The sequence below is a fragment of the Pan troglodytes genome, chromosome 18 (assembly GCF_028858775.2).
Source record: "Pan troglodytes isolate AG18354 chromosome 18, NHGRI_mPanTro3-v2.0_pri, whole genome shotgun sequence".
Lineage (NCBI taxonomy): Eukaryota > Metazoa > Chordata > Mammalia > Primates > Hominidae > Pan > Pan troglodytes.
The window spans coordinates 48595317-48620858 of NC_072416.2; the positions used below are offsets into that span (position 1 = coordinate 48595317).

Here is a 25542-nt window from a genome sequence, read left to right on the forward strand (position 1 = left end):
GGTCTTTTGGGGAGCTTGGCAAAGCCCAGGGCTGAACTCAGTGGCAGAAGGAAGACCAGGCCCAGGCATCCTGCCTCCCTGGAAGCCCAAGTGTGCTTGCTTCTGGAGGGGCAGACTTGGGACTGAGCTGTGGTCCATGGGCAGGACTCAACTGAGAAGCCCAGGTGGGGTGTGGGAGAGGCCTAGGAGACCCGCATGTGACAGGTGGGACAAGTGGCCAGTTACTCAACTCATGTTTCTGAAGCTCAGACCCAAGCTGTCTTGGAGACAGGTAAATGCTGTGTGTGTGTGTGTGTGTGTGTGTACACAGGTATGTGAGCGTAGGATGTGCACGTATAGGGGTATACCTGTGTAGGTATGCGTGTGTGTAGGTACGTGTGTAGGGGTATGCGTGTGTGTGTGTGTGTAGGGGTATGTATGTAGGCACGTGTGTCATGCCACATGAAACAGTGCCTCAGAGAGCAATGAGGGCCCTTGGCAGTTATCAGACGGGCGTGGCTGAAGCAAGGTTGGCTTTGAACTCAGCGTGGGCGCCCGAGAATTGCTGGAGGGAAATGGCTTAGAGCTGCAGCAGCCAGGGTCAGGACGCCGTGCTGGGGCTCACTCCACTAGCATTTGTAGGCAGGTGCCTTTCCCTCTCTGGGGAGCTGAGCCTTCCTCCTGCCAGGCCAGCCAGGTGCCACCTTCCTGATGGTGGAAGGAGAGGTGGAGTTTGGCATGCCATGGAACAGAATGGTCTTGTTTCCATAGAATCTTATGGATCTGAAAGGCCATTTGTGGAGCCCTTTCCTGCTGAACAGCATGCTTCCTAGAACTGTCTATCTGACACTCAGCCAGCCTCTGCACACAGCCCTCCGGTGACCAGCTCACCACTTCGCGTCTCACATTCCCTGGGGTCAGAGACTTCAGGTTCCTGAAAATGATAATAATGAAATGATTGTTTCATTGATTATTGATTGAAATAATTATTTCAATGACTGTTAATCATTACAGCAAAAATAACAGCTACTACCATTGATTGAGCTTTTCCATGTGCCAGACAGTGCTCCAAGCATGGGTGTAAAGGACACCAGCATTTACCCTCCACTTCCTGTTTCCAATTCCCGTAAGCAGACCTGACCACATGGCACTGGGAGCAGGCAGTGTGTAGGGGAGGCGATCCTGGGGCGCAGGTGTGAGGAAGGAGGAAAGCCAGTGAAGGCTGGGTTCATCTGTGCGCTCTGCCTGCTGGAGAGCCTCCTAGGAGCCATGTAGCATGCGCTCAGATTTGTCCCAGGGAGGGGTGAGGAGGCCTGGCGTTTCCACTGCCTCCTGTCCCTCCCTTGTTCCGTTGCCTCTGGGCATTCCTTCCCAGGCTCTTCAGGGCTGCCCTGAGACAGAAAAGCGTACATGAGGTGGGAGGTCGGGAACTGTCCCCACCAGAGCTGCAGGGAAACAGCTGGGCTGAGGGCATGTGGGTGGGGCATTTAATCTTCCCAGCAACCTCGTGGGAGAGAGGCTGTCATTTTCCATAATGTATACAAAGAGAAACTGAGGCACAGCAGAGGGCAGTGACATGCCCAGGGTCACACAGCTGTGGAGGGGCCTGCAGGGGCTGGATCCCGGGGCTGACCGACACCCGAACCCCTCATGCTCATGCTGTCCTACCCTGGCATCCTCCTGGGGCTCCCAAATTGCCGCTCCTTTGCCTTCTAGTTGCTTCTTGCCCTTGGTCCAAGTTCAGCTTTTCTGAGGCCACAGTGCCTCTTCTCAGAACCCCCTGTGTTTCCTTTGTCTTTGAAGACCCACAGACCACCAGGCGCCCCTGCAGGCATCCGTCCCCAGGCCAAACCTCCCCTGCCCGGGCTCTGGCTGCCCTCCTGGGCCAGTTCTGTCTTGGCCAAAGTGCTCCCTGTCCACTCAAGGTCTGGGGAGGGCAGAGGACAGGTGGCCGCCCCTTGGCCTGGCCTCTAGGCCCAGGCTTCCACTACCCAGTCAGTGTTGCCACAGATAGGGGACCAGCCCCGCCCATCTCTCTGCATCCAGGAGCTCCAGTGCGACGTGTCCGTGGAGGAGGACAGCCGGCAGGAGTGGACCTTCACCCTGTATGACTTTGACAACAACGGCAAGGTCACCCGAGAGGTGAGTGCACCTGCCTGGCCTCTTGCCGTGTATCATACCCGCAGGCACAGGGCCTGGGCACAGCACCCTGCCACTGCCACTTCTCACCCCTGCATCGGTCCTGCCCCTCAGGGAAGGCCGTAACAGCCAGGGAGTTGCTGGGAGCTCCTGCGAGATCTGGAGGGGCATCCCAGAGCTGCGGGCAAGTGGGAAGAGAGGACAGGGAGGGAAGGCAGCTCCCCTGCTCTCAGCCCAGGCACTGTCCCTCCCGGGAAAGAAGTTGGGGGAGCAGGTGCAGAGCCCTAGGGCCTCTCTGGAGATGGCCCCAAGGCCCCAACCGAGTCCTGTCCTGCTTCCCTCTCTCCACAGTCCCAGAGCTCTAGGGGTGGGGCTGGCACCACCACAGGCCACCTCCCTTGCTCAGCCATGCTGCCCAGGAGCTTGGGGGTGGGGGCACAAAGAGGCCACACAGCGCCTTGTTTTGAGGCTACAGGAATGAGCACCTCCAGTGCTAAGGGCCCTGCCAGCGGCTCTGCAGTCACAGCTCTGGTCACAGCCTCGTCCCAAACCTCTTCTTCCTTATCCCTCTGCAGGCCGGTCTCTCTCGCTCAGGGCCCTCCTCCTGCAGCTCTCTCCTTCCTGCCTGTGTCTTTGCATATTGAGCACCAACTGTGTGCATCTGTTGGGTGCTAGGTACTAGGCATGAGGACACAGCAGGGAACAAAACAGACACGTTCCTCGCCCTGGAGCTTTGACCTTCTGACAAGAGGCAGATCCAAACAATTGTAGGATAACTGTGAGCGGTGATGTGTTCAGTGAAGGAAATAAACAGGTCCTGTGACAGAGACTGGCTGGAGGGTCCAGGGGAGGCCTCCTGGAGGAGGTGGCAAGGGAGCTGAGCCATGCAGCATGCACAGCCTTGGGGGAGTCCTGGGCAGGCAGACGCCAGGGGCTCAGGGTGTTTAAGGAACTGAAGGAGGTGGCCGTGGTGGCCAATCAGCAGAAGAGACACAGATGTGGCTGGGGATCCAGCAGGGCCAGACTTCTGGGGCCTTGGAGGCCCTGGCAGGCAACCTGGATTTGATTTCAGGTCCTGAGGGCACCGCTGGAGGGTAGGTATCCTTCCTTACACTTCCTCATTCCTTTTCCTCCCCTGTCCCTCTCTGATGACCTGTCCCTCCCCGAGAGGACCCCATCTTCAGGCATGAGACCTGTTATAGATCTGAGGTTACGTGCACCTGCGCGGCAGTCGCAGGTTAGCACGTCTGGGCTCCACTTGCTTCTTGTCCAGCATGTGGGGGCCTCATGTTCCCAGAGAGACACTAAAGCTTTGCTGACTGGTCTCCACATCCTGGGTCAGGACGAGTGTTTTCTTCTCTGTGGATAGTGCAGGAGAAGTTCACCTTTATGCTGCCATATGTGAATTCTGGGTTAGCAAGGTCACCTCCTCCTCAGGCTGTGGTTTACGGGCTGTTTCAACAGGTTGGAGGAGGAAGTTGTGACTTTTAAGCACCCAGGACTCTGACATGTAAGTGACAGAATACATGCTCCAACTGCTGTATTCGAAAAAAAAAGAAATAGATTGGCTCATGTAACTGAAATTTGGTCCGGGGTCTGACTTTGGGGATGGCTTGACCCAGAGGCTCGGTGGCTTCAGGACAAGGTGTTCATCACTGCTCTGTTTCCTCAGTCTATTTCCTCTATTCCTCAAGCTCTATTTCCCTTCTTGTGAGGCAGACTCTCCCCTTGGCAGTAGCAAGATGATTGCTGACAGCTTCAACCTGCGTTGTCCTTCGCTGCTTTGATAATGAGAGGAAGGGAGAGAGGGTTTCCAAGGAAGGTGGCCCAGCCCGGCCCTGGAGAAAGTGTTCACTGGGTCACGTCTTCCTCCCACCGAGGAGCCAGGGAGTGGTTTTGAGTGGAGGGAGGACTGGTCTGGTGTTTCCCTGGTCTATTTTTAGCCCTGACGCCACCCCTCAAATTTGGCTGTAAATACAGTTCCCTTCCACGCCTTCTGAGTGCCAGGGCAGATGGGCTCCCACCTCACGGCATCTGCAGCCCAGAGCTGGGGTGTGGGCCAGCTTTCCAATCAGAAAGAAGACCTGCTCCTCCTTCAGGCGTTCGTTCATGCAGGAAATACTGAGCACACCGATTCCTACGTGTCTGCCCTGTGTAGTCAGTGAGGTTGATTTTCAAGCTAGAATTGCCAAAGCACATAGGCTCTGAGACCCTCGGTCTGCTGGGACCACCCCCACCCTGATCACACACCAGGGCTCCAGGTCCTCTAAGGTATCAGAAGTTTGGGGGATGAAGTGAGCAGCCATCAGCTGCCTCATCTATATAATGAAACCTCCTTCATGGGCTGCCCAAGATAGAGAGAGTGAGCAAATGGGGCCTTATGGAGAAGCCAGAGGGAAGAAAAGGAGGCACAAGGAGAGTCCTCTGTGGGCCTTGTCGAAAGAAGTGGGATCCCTCCCCGAGATGAGCAAGGCAGCTAGGGAGTGCCTGGAGCCTGGGTCTCAAACTTATGGCCCCCACAATTTCAATCTGGCCCCCAGATGTTCTGGTCTGGTCCCGCAAAGGGTTTTGTTAAAAATCAGTTGCCAAGATCAGCAATTTTGAAGATTTAACAGAAGATCCTGGATTTCTGGCTTTTCTGTGTGACCCCCTCCCACCTGCATTGTCAAAGGACAAGTCAACTGAGCTGAGCGGCTGTGCCTCCCAGGACAGGGTCAGCGCCTCTGTCGGCCCCCACTACTCTGGACCACTCACCCACATGCCTGCCTGGCTGGGGCTGTGCTGGGGTTGCCTCAGCTCCTTCAGCCTGTGGGACTTACAGGCAGGAGGTGAAGGATTGCTGGGCAGGTAACTGACCATGGATGGGTCTGCTTCATAGAGAAAAAATGTCTTCTCCAGAGGTTTCCAATGCCATTTAAAGCAGGACATTGCCCTGCACCCCAACACCAGACAAGTGACCACAGCAGATACCCAGATAGAAAGGGCCTAGTGAGGAGAATCGGTGCCCTCCAGTCCCAATCAGAAGGGTTTTGAGACACCTGGAAGACATTGTATGGACACCCCTGTTCTGGTTGAGGGGTACCTGAGGCTCGGAGAGGAGATGAGATTTGGTCAAGTTCTCACAAATTAGTTTTATCTTTTAGGGACAGTCTCAGCCAGCTCAAGCTGCCGTAATAAAATACTACAGACTGGGTGGCTTAGCAGAAATTTATTCCTCACGGTTCTGGAAGCTGGAAGTCCAAGACCAAGGGGACACCTGCTTCAGTTCCTGGTGAGGGCTCGCTTCCTGGCTTGCAGACGGCCACCTTCTCACTGTGCCCTCACGTGGTGGAGAGACCTCTTCTGGTGTCTCTTCCTTTTTTTTTTTTTTTTAAACAAGAGATGGGATCTTGCACTGTTGCCCAGGCTGGAGTGCAGTGGTGTGCTCACGGCTCACTGCAGCCTCAAACTCCTAGGCTCAAATGATCCTCCCACCTCAGCCTTCCAAGTAGCTGGGACTACAGGTGTGCACCACCACACATGGCTATTTTTTATTTTTTATTTTTGTAGAGAATGTTATGTTGCCCAGGCTGGTCTTGAACTTCTGGGCTGAAGTGATCCTCCCACTTTGGCCTCCCAAAGTGCTGGGATTCCAGGTGTGAGCCATATCCCTAGCTCTCCTCTTCTTCTAAGGGCCCTGATCCTATCATGGTCCCGCCTTCATGACCTCGTTTAACCTTAGTTATCTCCTTACTCCGAATACAATCACATTGGGGGTTAGGGCTTCAACCTGTGGATTTGCAAGTGAGTGATTTGCAAGTGAGTGGGGAGCCACAGTTCAGCCCATAGCAGGGACACATCTCCCTTTCCATTTTTCATTTCGAACCCAAAGCAGATGCTGTTGATGCCCCAACTCCATTTTCCCTGGGTCCACCTCAAAGTTCACCTGCTGCCATGGTGGATGGTGCCCACTGTAAGAGCTTTCTCAGGTACAAGGAGTTGGCTTGGCCCCTGCAGGGAAGCCCAAAAGCACAAGGGAGGGTTGGGCACAGTGGCTCATGGCTCACATCTGTAATCCCAACACTTAGGGAGGCTGAGGCTGGAGGATCGCTTGAGACTGGGAGTTCAAGTCTGCAGTGAGCCATGATCACACCCCTGCACTCCAGCCTGGGTGACAGAGTGAGACCCCCATCTCAAACAAACAAACAAAAATCCAAAGTACAGGGAATGTAGTAGCATCCTTGGGGAGCTCTCAGGCAGTGAGGAATGACAGTCCATTTCTAAACCCTCCCTCTATCTAGATGAGGCTGTTCCAAGGTGGGCTCCACACACTCCCTCCAGGGCCCCAATGCGACTGAGCCCCAGTTGTCCCTGGCTGTAACCTGCCCTTTTCCTTTTCTCTTATAGGATTTTCCTGTTCTCTCTCCCTGCTCCCTCATTTCTGCTTCCTAGGATCTCCTCCCAAACGAACCTCAGACATCCAGGTTTCTGCCTTAGGTCTGCTTTGGGGCAGCCAGAGGGGTTCAGGCCTGCAGCGTCCACCAGGCCCTCTGGTTTGTATTTTCAAGGCCCTGTGACTGAAACCCTGCATGGGTCTCCGCTTCCCTCCCATTCAGGACATCACCAGCTTGCTGCACACCATCTATGAGGTGGTGGACTCCTCTGTCAACCACTCCCCAACATCCAGCAAGATGCTGCGGGTAAAGCTCACCGTGGCCCCCGATGGCAGCCAGAGCAAGAGGAGCGTCCTTGTCAATCAGGCTGGTGAGGGCTGCAGGGCTGAGCCTGGGAAGCAATGTCCTCCCATCTCAGGAAGGAACAGAGCCTTCCTGGGAGGGCCGGAAGGGAACCTGTGGGCTTTCTGGGGCAGCTGCTTTGTGGACAGGTGGGGTTCAAATGGGTCCTTGAAAGGGTAGGAGGAAGGGTGGGAAGGGGAGGGAAGGGATTCTGGGTGAGAGGCCTCATATAGGCAGAGCCATGCAGCTGGAGTGAAGGCTGGTGTTATAGGCAGCACGGCGTCTGCAAGCCTTGAGGCCAGCTGGAAGGAGGTGAGGCTGGAGGGGGAGACTGGGGGAGGAGGTGAGGCTAGATGGGGATGTGTCCAGGGCAGGTAGCCGTGAGACCCCTTTATTTAGCCCCAGCTCAGGGAACCCTCCCACAGTGGCCTTGCAAAGCAGCTGCACGCCAGGCAGCCCTGGGGAGGGTGGGAGCAGGCGGCTCACCTGGTGTCTCCTGTGCTTCTCGGGCCGGACTCAGACCTGCAGAGCGCAAGGCCCCGAGCAGAGACCAAGCCCACTGAGGACCTGCGGAGCTGGGAGAAGAAGCAGCGAGCCCCGCTCAGGTATGTGGGCATGGTGCACATGAGCATATGTTGAGCACCAGCTGTGTACCTGCTTCTGAAGGATTCAGAGCAGGAAGTTTTGCTCTGGTCTGTGTTCTCTTCAGGGAGCCAACACTTTTGATGCACAGACTCATAAATCAAATGAAAATCTTAACAAATAACTACATGTAGTCCACATCCTTTTATGGAACACATCTTGGGCAGACAGGACTGGAGGCCAGCATTTTTTGGGCTTTGGAAAGGTGCTCTCAGCAGTGCATCAGGCTCTGACGCGTTGCTGTTTCTGCTGGGAGATGACTGAATATTCACACTAAGTGAGATAAAGACCGTAAACGCCTTCCCATCCCTTTAGGGTGGGCCTGGCTGCCATGTGGGTTATGAAAACTCTTAGTTTTCAGGCTTTTTGGACTTCAGAATGGTGGATAAGGAATTATGAGGCTGTAGTTACCTTTCACCTGTTACTTCTTCAGCTGCAAGGGAGGAAGGGAGGAAAGGAAAGAGAGATTGTTTAAAGAAAGGGATTGAGTAAACAACAGTAACACGGCAGGCATAAGGCTGTGTTAACCTCTAGTGTGCAAATGGTAAGGGAATGATCGGAGCTGGATTAGTACTCGCTAGGGGAAAGAAAAAACAGTTCAAGCAGGGTCACAGCCAGGTGTGGGGACAGGGCTGAGAATCAGAGGGACCCAGGCTGGCTGGAGATCCTGGGGGAAGGTGGTACTGTGTTGTGTGGGAAGGAAGCCAGGAGGGAGCAGATCGAAGAGGTCCTTGGAGGAGAGGGCTAGGGAGCCCCGAGCCCTGCAGGGGAAAAAGAAAGCCTCTGGCAGCATCTCTCCCCACCCCTCCATACACACTGTGTAAGTCACACATACATGTGCACACACACACTCACACACTGGTGAGGCCCATCCTGGGCCGTAGGGCAGGTCATGGGGTCTGCCTGGCCCAACCCCAACAGTTTAAGGGGATTCTGCTGCCCACACCCCCTGAGGAACCAGGCCAGGGGTTAGGCCGCCTACCTGCAGTGGGCACATATGGCTTGAAGCCTGGCACTGGGGCATTCTTAGAAGTTGACCAATAACCTCTCACGTTTGCTTTGAACCTGTTCAGAGCAAAACCCCGTCCACTCCTCCCAGAAGCTGCGGGGAGGTCGGGCTGTGGGCTGTGGTCTATGGTCTGTCTCTCCATCGGCAAGGAGGGAAATGGAGGCACAGTTTGTATAGAGGACTGTTCCTCCCCACCCACCCTCTCCGAAGGCCAAGAAGGAAATGAATGAAGGGTCCAGAGTTCATTCTGGGGGCTTCCTAGTTGCCTGTGCGCTTGCCCCCACCTGGTGGTTGGTGTTATCCCACTCACTTGCCTCCCCTGCCGTAGGTTCCAGGGTGACAGCCGCCTGGAGCAGTCTGGCTGCTACCACCATTGCGTAGATGAGAACATCGAGAGGAGAAACCACTACTTAGATCTCGCCGGGATAGAAAACTACACGTCCCAGTTTGGGCCTGGTAAGGGACTCAAGCACCCTGCAATGGGCGATGAGGGCAGGGCGTGGCTGGACGGGCCAGGCGGGCCATGCAGGTGGTGTTCACTGCTACCCCAGGCTTCGGTAAGACAGCTATTATGGGACAGGTCAAAGACTTCTTGGAGAAAGTGACGTTAAAAATGGTTTCAAAATTAAAGTAATACATGCACGAAATCGAACAAAATCCAATAGTATCTAAAGGCTTAGCACCCAATGACAAACAACAGTTCTGTGCCCCATCCCAGCCCACCCAAGCCCTGTTCCTGGGGCAACCACTTTGACCTCTCCTGGCTGTTTCTTCCAGCAAGAACCTCGGTTTCCCTAAGTACAGCACTGCTGTGTCTTTATCAGCCTTGACATATGTTGACCTCTTGCTCAATTTCACTCCCACAACTCCCTTCTCCCCTTTCTCTTCATATGTTTAATTCCTCTATGAGTTACTTCTGTATGTTTTTAGCAATATACTTAGAGTTCTTTCTTGCCCCAGTGACCTTAGATAGTTTTCGGGGTCTCTGCTGCCATCTGTCTTTCTCGGCTCCCTCTCGGAGAGTATTTTTGAAGACCTACCAAAGAACCAGTTCTTCCCACTTAGCAGATGGGAAAGTTCCATTTCAGAGAGTTTTCCTGCAAGGTAGTGAGGGGCAGTCAGGGCGTTGGGGGGTAGCTCTGGTTTTGGAGAACTGGGGGCGGGGGTGATGTCTGGGGTATAGCGCAAGCCCCAGCACACAGTAGGTGCTCATTAAATGTCTGTTGAATTGGTTCCTAGGCTCCCCTTCCGTGGCCCAGAAGTCAGAACTGCCCCCCCGCACCTCCAATCCCACTCGATCTCGCTCCCATGAGCCGGAAGCCATCCACGTCCCACACCGAAAGCCCCAAGGCGTGGACCCGGCCTCCTTCCACTTCCTTGACACCCCAATCGCCAAGGTCTCAGAGCTCCAGCAACGGCTCCGGGGCACCCAGGACGGGAGCAAGCACTTTGTGAGGTCCCCCAAGGCCCAGGGCAAGAGTGTGGGTGTGGGCCACGTGGCCAGAGGGGCAAGAAACAAGCCCCCTCTGGGACCGGCCATCCCTGCGGTGTCCCCCTCCACCCACCTGGCTGCCAGCCCGGCCCTCCTCCCCTCCCTAGCCCCCCTCGGGCACAAGAAGCACAAGCACCGAGCCAAGGAGAGCCAGCAGGGCTGCCGGGGCCTGCAGGCACCACTGGCCTCAGGTGGCCCTGTCCTGGGGCGGGAGCACCTGCGGGAGCTGCCCGCCTTGGTGGTGTACGAGAGCCAGGCCGGGCAGCCGGTCCAGAGACATGAGCACCACCACCACCATGAACATCACCACCATTACCACCACTTCTACCAGACATAGAGCCCCTCCCCAGGGCCCCACCCTGCCATATGAAGGACCCCACCCCCGACACCCCAAGGCATTATTATTCTATTAATTATTGTTATTATGATGATTATTGTTATTAATAATTATTGTTACTCCACTAATATTTAGCTAGCCTACATGTAGAAGATCTATGGAAACACAGAACTAAACTTTTATTTATATGTTGTGGGGACTGCATAACTAGCCCAGGAAATGACTCTGGTTCTGAGTGGCCTGTAATGGGCAGAGGCTCCCTCGGGGCTCGGGATCTGCAGCATCTGTGTGGATCAGCCCACACCCTTCCCAGAGCCAGGGAGCCCTTAGCCTCAACTCTGCCCCACCCCAGCCTCTTCCAGGAGAGCACCCTTACTTGGCCCGGCTTCCAGAGACCCTCGAAATCTCCGAGAAGATAAACAGCTGCTACCTCTTAGTATTATTCTGATTTTATTTTGCCCTTAACTGATTGTTATATGCTACAAGGGATTTCAGTGGACTGCAGAGTGCGAACGTCTTGCTGTTGTGTTTTTATGTCCCAACCTAGAAACCTTAGCTGTCTTTTCTGGAGTTGTCTTTCATGCTTTTCCAGTGGGATCAAGCCCTTTTCCCCAAGAGTCCCATCTCTTCTGCCATGCACGACATGAAAATCCACTTCTCTTCCTTCTCCTTCTTCTCCTCTCTACTTTACAGTGATACACACACGTATTTAAGGACTATCCCTGAGACCATCCTTCTCATTTTGGAAACTGCTAGGGAGGGAACCAACCACTTAAACAAGCGTGGTTTTCCAAGATCCAGGCAATTGTGTGCTGTTGGTTGTGGTGGAGGATGTGGCAGATACATACGTACCTACACGGTTCTCTAACAGAGCTTTCTGTATCTATAGATAGATGCCATCTGTCCATTTCTATGTATCTTTCTATAAATATACACTCTCAGGTATCTTTTCTGGTGTGTATAAATCAGTGGTTTGCTTCCCTGGACGCTTCTGGAACCCAGATGTGACCCTGCTTGTCTCCTTTTGGGGCTGGACGGCTCTCAGATGCTTTCATCAGAGGTCCATTCTCGGGTTTTGGGGTCTGATGGATTTTGGAGAGAACTGCTGGGGTACAGAAACTTGGTGGGAAAAGGGGACTGTGGCCAGAGTTGGGACCCTGGAGCAGCATCTTCTGCAGAGAAGGATTTTGTCTGGCCAGAGCCTGGAGAAACCTGAAAAAGAACCAGTCAGCTAGCCAGGGTCTCAGAGAAAAGCAGATTACACACTCAAATTGGGTAATTTGAGCAGAGCTTAATAAAGGCAGTATTTACAAAGTGTGGGCTAAGCCTCCCATGAGAGTGCAGAACCCTGGGGCTAGCAGTGTGGGGCGCTATTCCCACCCCTGGGCCTGAGTGGGGAAGGAGTTATCTTTAGCAGACAGAGGATTGCTGGAGGAGTGAGAGGGGCACCTGAAGGAGCTGTGACCTTTGCTTAAAGGATGCAGCCAGTCATGGGGACCCTCCAGGGAAATTAATATCCTGACCTGCTTTCCTGCCCCCCAGCCCCCTCAATCCATTGGCTGAGGCCGCTGGAAGCCACCGGGCCAAGGGAGCTTGTTGATGTGGGTCACACGGGCATGTTCCCAGGTCAGAGAGGAGAGTGGAGAGTGAATCTAGGGAGACTCAAGAGGGAGAAGTGACTCCAGCTACCTTCCTTTCTGCCGTTTTGTCTCCCAGCTGGCATCCTCTTTTCCAGAGCCTCGAGTTTGGGTTTAATGTAGTTAGTAAGGAGTTACTTCCAAAGGTAGTGGGCTTAGTTGTCACCGTATCCTTAATTTTATTAATGACTGATGTGCCTGGGATTGGATTAATACATTAATCCTTAGGACAGCCCCATGAGGCAGCTTGGTGGCAGCTCAGGAAGCATGTCTAAGGCTCAGAAGTTCATAACTCCCTTGAGGCCGCACAGAGGGCAGAGCTGGAATTCTGGTCTCCCACTCCATCCCTTCGCCACTGGTGCAGAGCTTAATCACGGCCATGGGCTGCCCTTGTTTTGGGTTGTGGGTTTCTGTTCAGTGAGAACGCAACTCAATCCAAAGTGAATGAAACCAAGTTGGAAGGCAGGGAGGGAACTGGCTTTGAGATGACAGGGTCCAGGATGTGAATGCAGCTGAGACTGGTTCTTGTCTCTCCCTCTTGTCCCTCGGATTGATACTTGTACTCAACTACATGCTTTTGTCAGGGAACCCTGCTGCCGGCCTTCTGGGTCCCCTAACCATAAGAAAAAGGACCTTCCGTTAGTGTAAAGCCCAAGGCAGGATTCTGCTTGGCTGGGCGTCAATCTGGTACCCATAGCTGGACCAATCATGACATCCCAGATGTGGTCACGTGGCCAACCTGCCGCAAGGGGGTGGGGTCTGTACCGGAAGACAGGAGGGGAGGGGTGCAGATCGCACAGGAAGTAATGGCATCCCAGGCCCCGAATTGCTGCAACCCTGGAGGCCAGCCCGGAGTTGAGACTACTGGTTTTAGAGCAGTTCCTCTGCCTCCCTGAGCTCCACACCTGTCAGGATTCTGTTACTTCTTGGTAACTGGGACTTGCCCAACTTTAAAAACATTATTTAAAAAAATAGTAATGTGCACATGTAAAAGATTCAAATAGTATATATACAAGGTGTACAGTAAAAAGTAAACTCCCCTCCATCCCAGGCCTGCCAGCATCCCTGATGCCGACTTTCTGGGTGTGGCCTAGGGCCCCTCAGTGTAATGTAGGGGTTGTGAGCACAGACTTTGGTGCCAGCTTGCTAGGTTCGAATCCTGACTCCCTCTTTGTAGCTCTGTGCTTCAACTGAAATACTGTGCCTCAGTTTCTCCTTTATAAAGGCGGGGATCATGAGAGTGCCTGTCCCTTGTGAGCACTATGAAAGTGTTAGCTGTTCTTTACCAGAATAAATGCATTTCTATATCTTCCCATATGCATTTTGTTAATTTTTAAAGTATTTCAAACACAAAGTTTGAAACAGAAAATTGTGTAACATTAACTGTGAACTTACCACCCAGAATTTACAAATGCTGACATTTTCCAATATTTATTTCGGATCTATTTTTAAGCGGGGGAACCCTGCAGTTACTGCTTAATCCTCTTCCCACCCCACCCTTTTATTTTTACACAAGGAGCATAGTGTTCATACTTATGCTATTTTTTTCAGTAACTGAATATATTTGGAGATCTCCCTCCCTAGGTCATAGAGCTCTGCCCCCTTCTCTCTAACAGCTGCTCAGCCTTCTGTGACTAGAGGTGCTGTCACCAGCTTGCCCCATCCCCTCCTGGTGGTCATAAGGGTCATCTCTCATCCCAGGCTCTGGCGAACACTGTGCTGAGAGTCCTTGCATACAGCTCTCCCGGTGCCCACAGGCAGGAACACAGGCGACAGAAAGTTTCCACGTGGAACTGCAGAGTTCAAGAGCAAGTGTGATTTCAATTTTGATGAGATTGTACATGACCACTAAAAGAGGTTATACTGGCCGGGCACGGTGGCTCACGCCTGTAATCCCAACACTTTGGGAGACCGAGGTTGGTGGATCACCTGAGGTCAGGAGTTCGAGACCAACCTGGGCAACATGGTGAAACCCCGTTTCTACTAAAAATACAAAAAATTAGCTGGGCATGGTGGTGCGTGCCTGTAATCTCAGCTACTCGGGAGGCCAAGGCATGAGAATCGCTTGAACCTGGGAGGCAGAGATTGCAGTGAGCTAAGATTGCACCACTGTACTCCAGCCTGGGCGACAGAGTGAGACTCCGTCTCAAATAAATAAAGAGGTTATACTGAATAATGAGGAATCAAAGGAAGAAGAAGAAAGAGAGGAAGGAAGGTTGGAAGGAAGGAAGGAGGGAAAATTAGAAGGGGAAACCATGATTGCTGGTGAGGTTTTGAGCACATTTTCCTGCAGGCTGGTATGGGTGAGAGGTTTGGTCTTGTTTGCAAATCTTCTGAAGGCCATTCCAGAGGAGCAGTTGCCACTGCCCCATCCCCTGAGCTCTGAGCATGGGGGTTCCCCTGGGGAGACTCCTGGTGAAAGGATGCCGATTTCTGCTGATCTGTCACTGGGTACCGAGGACTGGGTGTGTTTAAGGCAGACAGCCAGGTGAGGATCCCAGCTACTGGGGCCTGCTGTCATCTCCTGGGAGTGCCTGGGGGTCAGGAGCCTAGGGGACTCTTGCACTTCACATCCAGCCATGCTAATTACACTTTTTGGCAAAGGAAACAGCTAGGAGCAGTTTCTTTCACTCCTGCAGCCCCGTTTTCTCAGTGTTTAGACCTCAAATTATTACTGGGCTAGAGGGAAGGCAGCCTCTGAAGTGTGGCAGGAGGAGGGGAAGCCTGCCTGCATCTTGGTGTGTCTGTCAGATGCCAGCACTAATAACCTGGCTTCTGTGAGGCCTGTCAGTGCTCTCAGGAATGAAAGGGGACCCCTGAGAGGTGCTCAGTACCAGCAGGCTGTGAACGCTCTCTACCCACCACCCTCACCTCCTCGTTAAAGATGGTGCTACCTGCCACACAGCAGACACCTGGTCGCTGCACACCCGAAAGACCCCAAGGCAGTCTGCCCCTTGTCCAGCCACACGCCAGCACCCACCCTCCTGGCCCCTGCCTCGGCCTCCCCAGACCAGCTGCACCCAGCCCCCAACACGCACCCCTTCTCCAGATGTGTGCAGGGCTTCATTTTGCAGAGCAAAGACAGATGTTTCAGCCACACGCTTTATTAACTTCTAAAACCTGTGCTCAGGACACTCTTCCACAGTCATGAAAAGTTTGATCACTTGCCACAGTCAGGACCTTTGTGTGGGGCTCTGATCTGATGTTCGGTCTCGTCATCTCCCAAACCAGCAGTCGTTTGTACCCCAACCCTCTGCTCAGGGGCTCATACCCCCAAATGATTTTCCTGATTTATGTATTTCCCTACAAAGGGCTTTCTATACCTAGCATCTGCCTCCAGCATGAGAAGGGGGAATAGGTGAGACCCATTTGCCAGTAGCAGACGGGGACCCTGGGGAGAAAATGGCAGAGCCTGTTGGAGACTCCCTGTCTCCAGCTGACCAGCCAATGGGATTCCTCTTCCCTCCACTGTCTCCCACAAAGTAGAAGAATCCTGGTACATTTAGCCCATGAGCCTGGCACAGATCCCTATCTAGACATGAGGCCCTTTAGACATGACTTTGGCATTGACCAGCCTGTTGGCAATGGGTCGGGGAGGCAGAGGGAATGCTCACACCAGTAATTCTCATCCCCTGAATGCTTGGGATCACCTGGGGAGAGTTCATAAAATACTGGTGCAGGGGTCCCACCTCTGATGATGCTGAGTGGTGGGTCTGGGGTGTGGCCCGGGCATCATGATGTTTCAGGCCCCCAGGTGACTTCTTAGGCAGCCCAGCTAAGCCCCTAGAGCCTTGCATTTTCCCCCAGATGACCTCAGAGGGCCCGATTTGAGGGAAATGCCTAACTTCAGGGGCCGTAAGAATCCCCCAGGGAGCATGTGAAATGCAGATACCAGGCCCACCCCCAGAGATGAGCTGAGGTGGGTCAGGGGTGAAGTGCAGGGATCAGTGTTTTTCACAAGCTCCACACCTCCAGGAAATGGTGTTGTGGTTGGGCCCATAGATAACATTCTGAGAGTCCTGTTGCCTGTGCCTTGGTGCATGTGGGGTGGAATCCCAGTGGCCCTGCCTTGAGGAGGATGTGCATTAACGTGGTAGGGGAGACAGAGACAGCTCCACTTGCCCCCTGCCCCACCGGGGACCTCCAAAAACTTCATGGATGTTAGAGCAAGCAGCCATGCTGCAGCAGAGGATGAGGCTGGCGGATTTAGTAAGAGTCCTCTGTGTTTGGGCTGAGTTCTTTCTCTAGTTGCCCTGTCATCTGGCCTCTGGATAACCCACCTCTCCTCCCTCATCCTAAAATTACAGATGGCGAAAGACGGCCACATTTAGTGAGACCCCTAAGGTCCTCCAACTAGGGTGGGTCCACAGTGGCCCCTGGTGCATGGACCACACACTCTCTTCCCTCCTCTGGCTCAGGACTAGGGTGTGAAATTAGGGAGATATGAATGTCTTCTTGAAAACTTCTCTTCCCAGTCTTCCCACTTTGCTTGGGGGTCCTTGGTCAAGGCCAGCTTTGGGGACTAGGGCTTGTTGCGACTACCAGCTGTCTCATTTTGCTGTACTGCAAACTCAGGCTTGGTTCCAAGCTTATGGGGGCCCTGTCCTTCCCCTAGTAGGGTTTGTTTTGGGGTCACATCTGGTCAGACCCTTCAGAGAGCTCTTCCCCAGCCTCTACATCAGGGAGAGAGGTAGGTAGGGAGGAGCATTCAAGGATTAGAAGAAGGACTAAAGTACAACAGCCTTGGAGGAACTGCCAGGAACCAAGGGCGAGCACTGGAGAAGGCAACCTGGGACCCCCTGGGCTTCTGAGCAGGAAGACCAAGACCTTCAGGGGCCCTAAGCACTGAAAACATCATTCCTCATCCCCAAGCCCTGGCATCCCCGTTCTTCTAAAATAACTCTTTTCTAGATCTTTCTGATTGCAAAATTCTGGGTGGGTTCATCCAAGCTGACCTTTGCTGTTTTTTTCCTTCCCAACAAGGCCTCACTTTTTGGAGCCACCTTAGCTGGTGCCTAGGCAGAGGGGCAGTCAGCAGTGGTTATCAGGATCCTGGCTCTGTGGGTTGCCTTCCTCCTGGTCTGTAAAGCCCCTGCAGGCAGGGACTTCTTAGATAGCTGCTTCCTTAGGGCATGGCATGTAGTGGGTGGTTAATGAATGGAAGAGAGGGAATGAGCGATCAAGGGAGGGAGGAGGGAGTGGAGTGGAGATTTCTCATCCTTTCCTGTTAATTTATGACATCCTCCTGCCTATGAGTCCTTGACTCTGGAGTTTTACAAAGCAGTCACATTTCAAATAAAGGTCTGGGAAAGCAACACATCATCGCCAACTTTTAATTTTGCTAAATAAGGATATTAGAAAAAGAATAGAAAATTGCAGTCCCTTACTGTTTAAAGAAAAACCAAAAGAAGTTAAAAAGAAAAAAAAAAAAACAACCTCATTGTGTTGTCTTTGTTTTTGTTTTGTTTTCTTTCCTTGGAAATCAGTGAAAATTTGGTCAGCCACACATTGTAGTAGGGCTAGAATTTCTCTTCCCATTTTAGAGACGGGAGACCTGAGACTCCAGGTGGGGGTGTGGAGTCCAAATGGACAGTTCTTCCCAAAGCTGAGCGCAGACCGGCTTGCAGGTCCTTTTTCCAGTCATGGCCTCAGCTGTCTGCAAAGGACTTGGGGGAGGCTGACATCTCTGATGTTTGGAGAGGGGGCTTCTGCAACCTCCAACACTGGTCAGTAACTCCACAGAGGCCATTGGCGGGGGTGGTCTGCTTGTATCAGCAGGCCTGTCATGGCCAGTTCAATGGTCGGCGCTGAACTATGTCTCTTGGTGCCTGGTAGAGGGGTTGGAGTGGGCCTGAGGCCAACTTGCTCAGAGCCACACTCCCCAGGAAGCTGTGGAGTCTGGAACTCTGCCCTGCCTTCCTGTCCCCTGCCCACTCTAAGCCTCCAGAAGTCAATCCTCTGTTCACCGGGACCATACCTAGCCTGGCCCATCGATGTGTCATGTTTGACCCATCAAGGGTTTCAAAAATTTTTAATTAATTTCCAAAATCTGAGGGTTTCACCTAAAAACCTGGATGTTTGGCTTTTCTCATAAAAATCAGAAAGTGGGTTTACCCCAGGCTCCCGTTCCCACATGGCTGCAATCCACCTGCCCCTTCCAATGGTGCACATGCCTTTTTTCCTGCGCCCGGAGCCCCTCTCAACCTGATTTTGAGGCCTGGCTTTGATGCGATTCAGCTCATGACCCCTGTGCAGCCTCAAGCACCTAAGTTTTGGAGGTCAGTGATGCCACTTAAAAACCTGTTCAGGGCAGAGCGTTAGACAGGAGGATGGCTAAGGGAGCAGCTTCAGGCATGGGAGGACTTTCATGGGGAAGTCTTTGGGGCAGTCCTGGAGACCCTCACAATGTGGCCCCACTCCTCCTTTAGATGGGGCAAGGTGGGCTGGAACCCCCAGCAAAGGGTCCCAGGCTGTGTGAGACCCCGCCCAGCACTCCTTAAACAGCCAAGACAGGTGGAAAGCCCCAACTCAAAAGACTGGCTGGATTGTACCCGGCTCAGTGACTTCCCCTCTTTGAGACGCAGTTTGCTTTTCTGTAAAGTGGACCTAATGAGGCCCGCTTGGCTTCAGCTCCAGCGACTTTGGAGATTTAAGCAAAGCAAGAAATGGGAAAGGAGTTTGTTACATATCAGGCTTCCTGGATGAATGCCCCCAGCTCTCTTGGAGGGGGAAGCAGAAAGACTGCTGATCAGGCAGGGGATGGGAACTCCCCGAGTGGCCACATGGGCAGTCTCAGTAGGAGTCTCAGGCCAGGCTCTGTCTGTGGATTCCCACTTCTCTGGGCTGCATCTCACTGTTCAGGCTAGAGTCTGGTCCTTGCCCATCTGCAGGTCCAGGAAGATGTGGCCCCAAATTCTCTGGACCTGATGTCCTAGATCCTGTGCACTTGGCTTCATGGATAGAGTCTGAGAAGGTTGCAGGATCCAGTAGCTGGACCACAGAATGCAGCTTGGGGGTTTGGCTAAGATGAGCAGACTGGCCCATGGTTGAGACTTTGGACCTGAGCTGAGTCCTGGTTCTACCACTTCCTAGATGTGTGACCTGGGACAAGTGACTCACCTTCTCTGTGCCTTGGTGTTTTTCTCTAACATGGGGCTAATTGGGGTAACTACCTCACTGAGCTGTTATGAGTAGATGATCCAGTGGGCGTGAAGCATTCAGCACAGAGCCTGGCACGTAATAGGCCCTTGATAAGTAAAACAGCAACAGTAGCTGCAGTTAGGAGAATGTGACCCCAGAAGGCTCATGGGAAAGGAGGTGCAGTCCTGATGGATGAAGGGTACCTGTCCTCCACCCCGGCTGCAGAGCCCCCAGTGAGACAGCTGCTGTGGCATGCTGCCTCTGCTACACACTCAAGAAACACTTGAGGACATGACTGTTCCCTCTCAAGTTTGATGGGATCACTCTGTTCCTTCCAGACCCGACTTGTGGTGTGAACTTGGACAAGCTCCTGCTGTCTCTGGCCTTCAGTACCATATTTGTATTATGAAACTGCCCTTGGCTTGAAGCTAGACTATGGGGGTGGCAGCTCTAAGTCCTACAAACAGTAGGGGTAGTGGTGGGGATGGGCAGCCTGAAAGCCATGCCAGCACTGCCTTCCTTGGGGAAAGAGGTGGCCTCTGGAGCAATGCTTCGCTACCCTACATCTGGGTCTGTCCTTGCCCAACTCCTAAGCTGCAGGATCGCTGAGGAGTCCACATTGCCATATCTGCCACTTACAGAGTGCCTACTGTGCACCCAGCCCACATTCACTAGTGTCCTCAAAACAGCCTTGAGAGGAAACCAACGAGGAAACAGAGTTACAGTTCAGTTAAGCAACTTACCTAACTTGTGGCTAACGCATGGTAGGGTTAAACATAAGCCTGACATATGCTAGCCACATGACCCTCCCTTTCCAGGAGCCTGCTGGCATTGATACAGGTTGACAAAGACCAGTCCTACTCCGTTGTCTGCCATTACTCCAGCCAAGTCCAGGGACACGTGAGGCAAGGGGAGCTGGGGCTGCTGGTGTGGCCGAGACCTCAGCTTCAGCAAGATGGTGCCCCAAGTTCTCAGGGTGCCCTGTGGTCCCCTTCATTCATAACATTGATCATGTTTGTAACTGTAGTTGATTCTCACTCATCGCAGTAGTTACATCTTATAAAGTCACCTCTGACACTGAGTTAGCGCATACTGAACTATTGATCCTAGGGGAAATACAGGGTTAGGTTCCTGCAAGCTTCTGGTGACAACATTTTCATTACCAATCAGTGCATAACCTTGTTTTATGTGTGCTTCTGTTTAAAGATGCCTAATTTACTATATATTCTTGATTCGTTAACATTGAACTCAGCCAACAGCTCTATAACTCATGACTGAATGAAGCTTATCTAGCACACATATTTTCTCTGCAAGGCATATCAGAGCCTTCTGTGCTTAAGAGCACAAGATGGCACTTCAGCGCCATGCCTGGGGAGCATTTTAAGCAGCCAAATCACCAACACAAAGCACAAACATGCACAAAGCATGATGCTAAACAGACTGTGAGAAGGATGTTTGCATATAGGATGAGAACTGAACCACGAAAGCAGAGCATCATCTTGTTCGACCTCAGTTGAGAACATGTTGTCGGGCCACTCAAACTTTTCACTGCTCTGCGCATATCACGAATGAAGTGAATGCACCATGAGTATTGATTTTGGGTGATAGACAAATTTTAGTGAATAGGCAATTTCGTAAATACAGAATCCACGGAGGGTGAGGATCCACCGTATGTACTTATCTATGCCTCTAATTATTTGGTTTCCACCAAAGCACTTGTTCACCAGATTATCTTATAATCCCAAAGGCCCAGCAAAGACAGGTGCTTGTTCAATGTCTGTTGAGCGACTGAAGGACAACACATTCCTGGCCTCCCCACCCGCCCCCAGCGGGACCTAGCACATGGCCTGCTGTTGACACTCCATGTGTCTTTGTTGATAGAATTCATAAAGACAGATGGGAAAAGGGGCACCCCTCTTGTGGGTTCCTGATGCTGAGAGTTGTTGGAATGTTGATGCTGCCACCAGAGAAGGGTGACAGCATGCAGACAGACTGGAAACCCAGAACCCCCTGGGGATATTCAGATGGTGTCACTGGGCTTGGCCTGTGGGCTCTCAGCACATCTAGGTACTGGGGCCCAGGGTGACTCTGAGTGGCTCAAGTCCCCTGGCCAGATCCTCTCCAGATGGGCCCCTGGCCATCTTAGCCAACGTCACCTGATTCTGTTTTCTCTGACTCTGTCCTCAAAAGGCAGCATCTGATTGTGACTTGGTCCAGAAATTCCTGGCCAGAATATTTCCAGTGTGGTGCACGTGAACTTTCCGCCTTCCCTTCCTTCCCTCCTCCCTCCTTTCTTCACTGGGGAGAAAGAATTTGGCATTCGAGTATCTCACCCCGTCTTGCTAAGCAGTTTAGTTAGACTGCAGGCCAGTCTCTGTGGTGTGACCACCCCCCAGTGGCAAGGAGCTGCCAAAACTGAGCTTCTGGGCAAGACGTGGGCAGAGCAAAGAGAGACCCACACTTGGCACTTCCTGCCCAGAAAGGACCTGCTCAGGCCTGGCTGGCCTTTACCACCGTCATCTCCAGGCTTTCTGTTCATCCGTACTTTCAAAGATTTAGTGATCAAGTACTATGTGTCAGGAACCATGCTCAGCACTCGATAAAACAGACATCATCTCTACCTACCTTTGTGGAGCTTTAATCTAGTGTGGGGGACGGGGGGACTGCTTCCACCCAGAAACGACATTTTTATCCACTGCGATAACTTCTGGGGAGACATGGGAGGGAATAACAGAGGGGACATGATGGAGATGGGGGACTGCAGAGGGACTCTCCAGGAAGCCACATTTAGGGGGTGACCTCAAGGGTGAGGAAGAATTAGCCAGGTGGAAAGTTAGAGGGAGCAGCTGGTACAAGGGCCTCAAGGGTGGATGCTTGATGAACTGGTGCAGGCCTGTATGGCCAGGTACAGCTGGCAACGAGGAGGCCCGGTATGGGCAGGACCTGGGGGCCTGAATGGTGGAGAGTCTGCTCGTCACCCCAAGAGACACATCAGGAAGCTAGAAGGTCAGTCGGGAGAGAGAGGATGTGACACTCTAGCCACCACCACGCAGAGAAGGGATTGGAAACAGTAGCCCGGAGAGGAGGCTCTCTTGGTAGGATCCCACGGCAACCGAATGGATGCACGTTGTTTATGACGTTCTTACCCATGAAAGCGCTCAAGGATCCGCTTGCTTGCTTACATGTGGGATCAGCACTACCTTCCGTGCTGCCGAACATCTTCTTAAGCGAGGGAAAGAACAAAAAGAAAAGTTGGCAAGAAAGAAAGGGCAAAGACAGAGAGACTGGGAGAGAAAGAGGCCCCGATTTCCTCTCTCTAGTAGTTGCTGAATTGGCTCTCGTGAAGGCAGAAAGGGAAGGGCTGACTTATGTCCCTCTGCCAGGAGAGGGGAAAGGAGGGAGGCATGATATTGACTTAAACGTGGGGGATTTAAAAGGCCCCTATGTTCCCACTTTGTGCTTTGCTTCTAACAGACAGCCTGGGACCTTTGAAGTCGGTCTGGCCCAGTGGGGAGCGGGCTTCTGTGGAGACAAGATGCTAACGGGGGCGGGGGAAGGGGGCCAGGGGGCGGCCGAAACTCTATTAGGCATGCTCTAGCAAAAAGAAAGGCAAATCCAATGATAATGTACATCTGTTTCAGGGAATTTATAAGCTTTGAACATTTTTTATGGGCAGATAAGTGGGTCCTTTTCTTACCATAACTTAGAACTTCAAAGCTGAGTGTGTGGATAATGCAAATTGCTGAAATATGAGATTTTCCCTACAAAGAGGTTTCCAAAAAAGACGAGGAAGAAAAAGAGAGGGGGAGAGAGAGAACGAAGGCTAATTGATGCCACAGTCTTTTATGTACATGGCAAAAACGGGACAGAAATTGATTTTTATGAAATAAGAAATTGATGGGAGACATGGCGTGGGGAGGAGGCGGCCTTGTGGCAGGTGCTGGGAGGCAGGGACTGGGACCGGGCGGGTCCACCCAGGCTGTGGGTCAGCCCTGCAGGGTTGAGCTGCCTGGCTGTTGCTCAGGACCTGGGGACACAGTGCCCTCCGTCTAGGAGCCTTAAGGGGGAAAACAAGAACACTGTCACTCATAATGGGCATGAAAGGACACTTCAGAGCCAGCCAAGGCAGTGTCAGCCCAGAACAACACCCTGGAACACCCAAGGGGGCTCCAAGGCAGGATGGGACCCCCTGGTTTGGGAAAATCAGAAAAGGCCTCTTGGAGGAGAGGGGCTCTAGGGGGCAGGTATGATCCTGAAGGGAAGACAGTGGGGTGGGACATTTCAGATGGCAAAACAGCTGGGTCAGGATATCCCCGGGGTCATGCCTCTGCCGCCCAGACCCCACCACATTCAGCCCTCTGTGCTTTTCTTGTCTCCCACATCCCCAGCCCCAGTAACTAGCAGGGACACAGTCAACATTCAATATGTGCATGTTGAATGAATGAATGAATGAATGAATGAATGTGAGATCGTGAGAACACACAGCTGGTTGGCAAGGAGCATCAACCAGCTCTTTCTTTTCACTATATTACATATCTACAGTGGTAGAGTCAAACTAGAAGACGTGATGGGATGGTGGTGTGGTCTCTGTAGTTGACCCCATCATCCTTTCTGTCCATAGGTGATTCGTCTAAGCCAGACATGGCAAAGCCCTCACCTTTGCCAGTGACTGATTCAGGAAAGATCATGTGTGACCTTATTCTGGGCAATGAGATCTGAAGGGAAGTCTGTTGAGGAACTTGTAACATGTCATGGTGGTGGCCATCTTGCTACAGCCTGAGGACCACAGAACACACACAGAGAGTGCTGGGTCCTTGGGAATGATGTTGAGCAAGCACTTATACATGACCTGGCAGCCACCCAGCATCTGCACTTTAGTTATTTGGTTTTTCTCAGGAGGAGATCCTGAGATGAAGACTCAGGAGCAAGTTGTTGATTTTGAGGTGGCCCTGGGAAAGACAGGGAGGAGAGTGGGGAAGTGAGGCAGAAAAGGAAGGGAAGTTCCACTCCAGGAGCCCACGTGGAACATACCTCAGAGTTGTCCCACCTGCACAGGGAGGGAGCTGAGGTATTTACCCACCCATCCTTGTCAGTCATTGGTCAAGGGCTATTTCTGTGCATAGGCATAGGCTTCAGCAGAATTGTAGGTACTGGCAGTCGGAAATTGGACCAGCAAACACAAATGATTCCTACAGGGGATACAAGCCAGGCACAGGCAGTGTCTGTTACTTGGGGTTCCTGTTGCTTAGAGTTGAAAGCATCATAACCCATCCCAGGTGATCATAGAAGGACCTCAAAGGAAAAGGTGAGGGGTTTGGACATTTCCTGAGAATCCATGGGGGAACCATTCAGTGTTTGGGGCAGGTGTCAACCACAAGAACATTAAACAGGCTCTTTTGGCAGCAAAGTTGGGAGTGGTGTTGAAGTAACTGGGAAAACTCCACAGAGGCTCAGCGTCCACCTCTACCTGACACCCTGCCAGCATCCTGGGTGATTTCCGCAGGTGTCTGAACCCCGATCTCTCAATGTTATGGCCCCCACCACCAGGAAGGCCTCCTTTTCTCTCTTCTGTAGCCACTCACTCCTGGGCCCCACTGTGAACCCAGAAATGCCACACCATGGAAGCCACACACTCTGCTGTCTCCTTCTGTCCTCATTCCTGTCCTTCTCATAGTCAGTCCCTCTTGGCTCTTCCTAGAGTCCCTTTCATTCCCTCATTTCCACTTCCTGCTGCTGTACTGTCACCTGTGGCCTGGATTTGCACTCTTGGTCCAACACCCTCAACTCCAACACCTCTGTCTTTCTGCCCCATCCACTAGACAAAAGCTGACTCTGGAAAACATTAGGCACTCAGAATCAAGGGTTCTGGGGTCAGATGGATAATTGCCATCATCCTCACCAAGTTGCCACTGGACTTTCTTGCCCCTAAATCCACTGGGCATTTCATTGCTACCTTTCTTGACTTCTTGATTGTTTTTGTGATACTGACACATCCCCCCTTTCAGAACACCCTCTGCCCTTGGATTCTGTGCACAGGAAGCTAGTTGCTCCCCTGAATACACTCTTTCTTCCTTGTAATAGAGCCTCTGATTTTGAGCCCAAGAATAAAGACTACAGTTCTCAGACTCCTTCGCAAATAAATTTTGTGACTAAACTCTCGTCAACAGTAAGTGTCATGTAGCAGCTCCTGGGAATCTCCTTTAAAAAGAGAGCTTGTTTATACCTATTGTCATCTCTGTTCTTCTGTGCCCCTTCTTCCATTTTGCTGCCTGGAAAGCAGATGTGATGGCTGGAATTCCAGTCACCATTTTGGACCATGAGGACAACACCCTAGAGATGTGGAGTGGCTAAAAGAAGCCTGTGTTCCTGAGAACTTAGAGGACCAGGACCTCTATTCCAGGCTTGGACACCTACATTTAGACTATTATATGAGGAAGCAATCAACTTCTCAC

At 52.3% G+C, this 25542-nt stretch overlaps 1 protein-coding gene across 1 annotated transcript in view; it reads left to right on the plus strand.

Annotated features, from left to right (window-relative positions):
* Positions 1–25215, plus strand: part of NKD1 (NKD inhibitor of WNT signaling pathway 1) — a 100616-nt gene extending 75401 nt beyond the window's left edge. The window contains exons 6-10 of the mRNA XM_016929817.4: positions 2026–2121; positions 6714–6861; positions 7354–7438; positions 8813–8940; positions 9724–25215. Of these exons, the coding sequence (XP_016785306.1) occupies positions 2026–2121; positions 6714–6861; positions 7354–7438; positions 8813–8940; positions 9724–10313 (1047 nt within the window). The 3' untranslated portion in view covers positions 10314–25215. The remainder of the gene's footprint in view (positions 1–2025; positions 2122–6713; positions 6862–7353; positions 7439–8812; positions 8941–9723) is intronic.
* Positions 25216–25542: the final 327 nt, after the last annotated feature.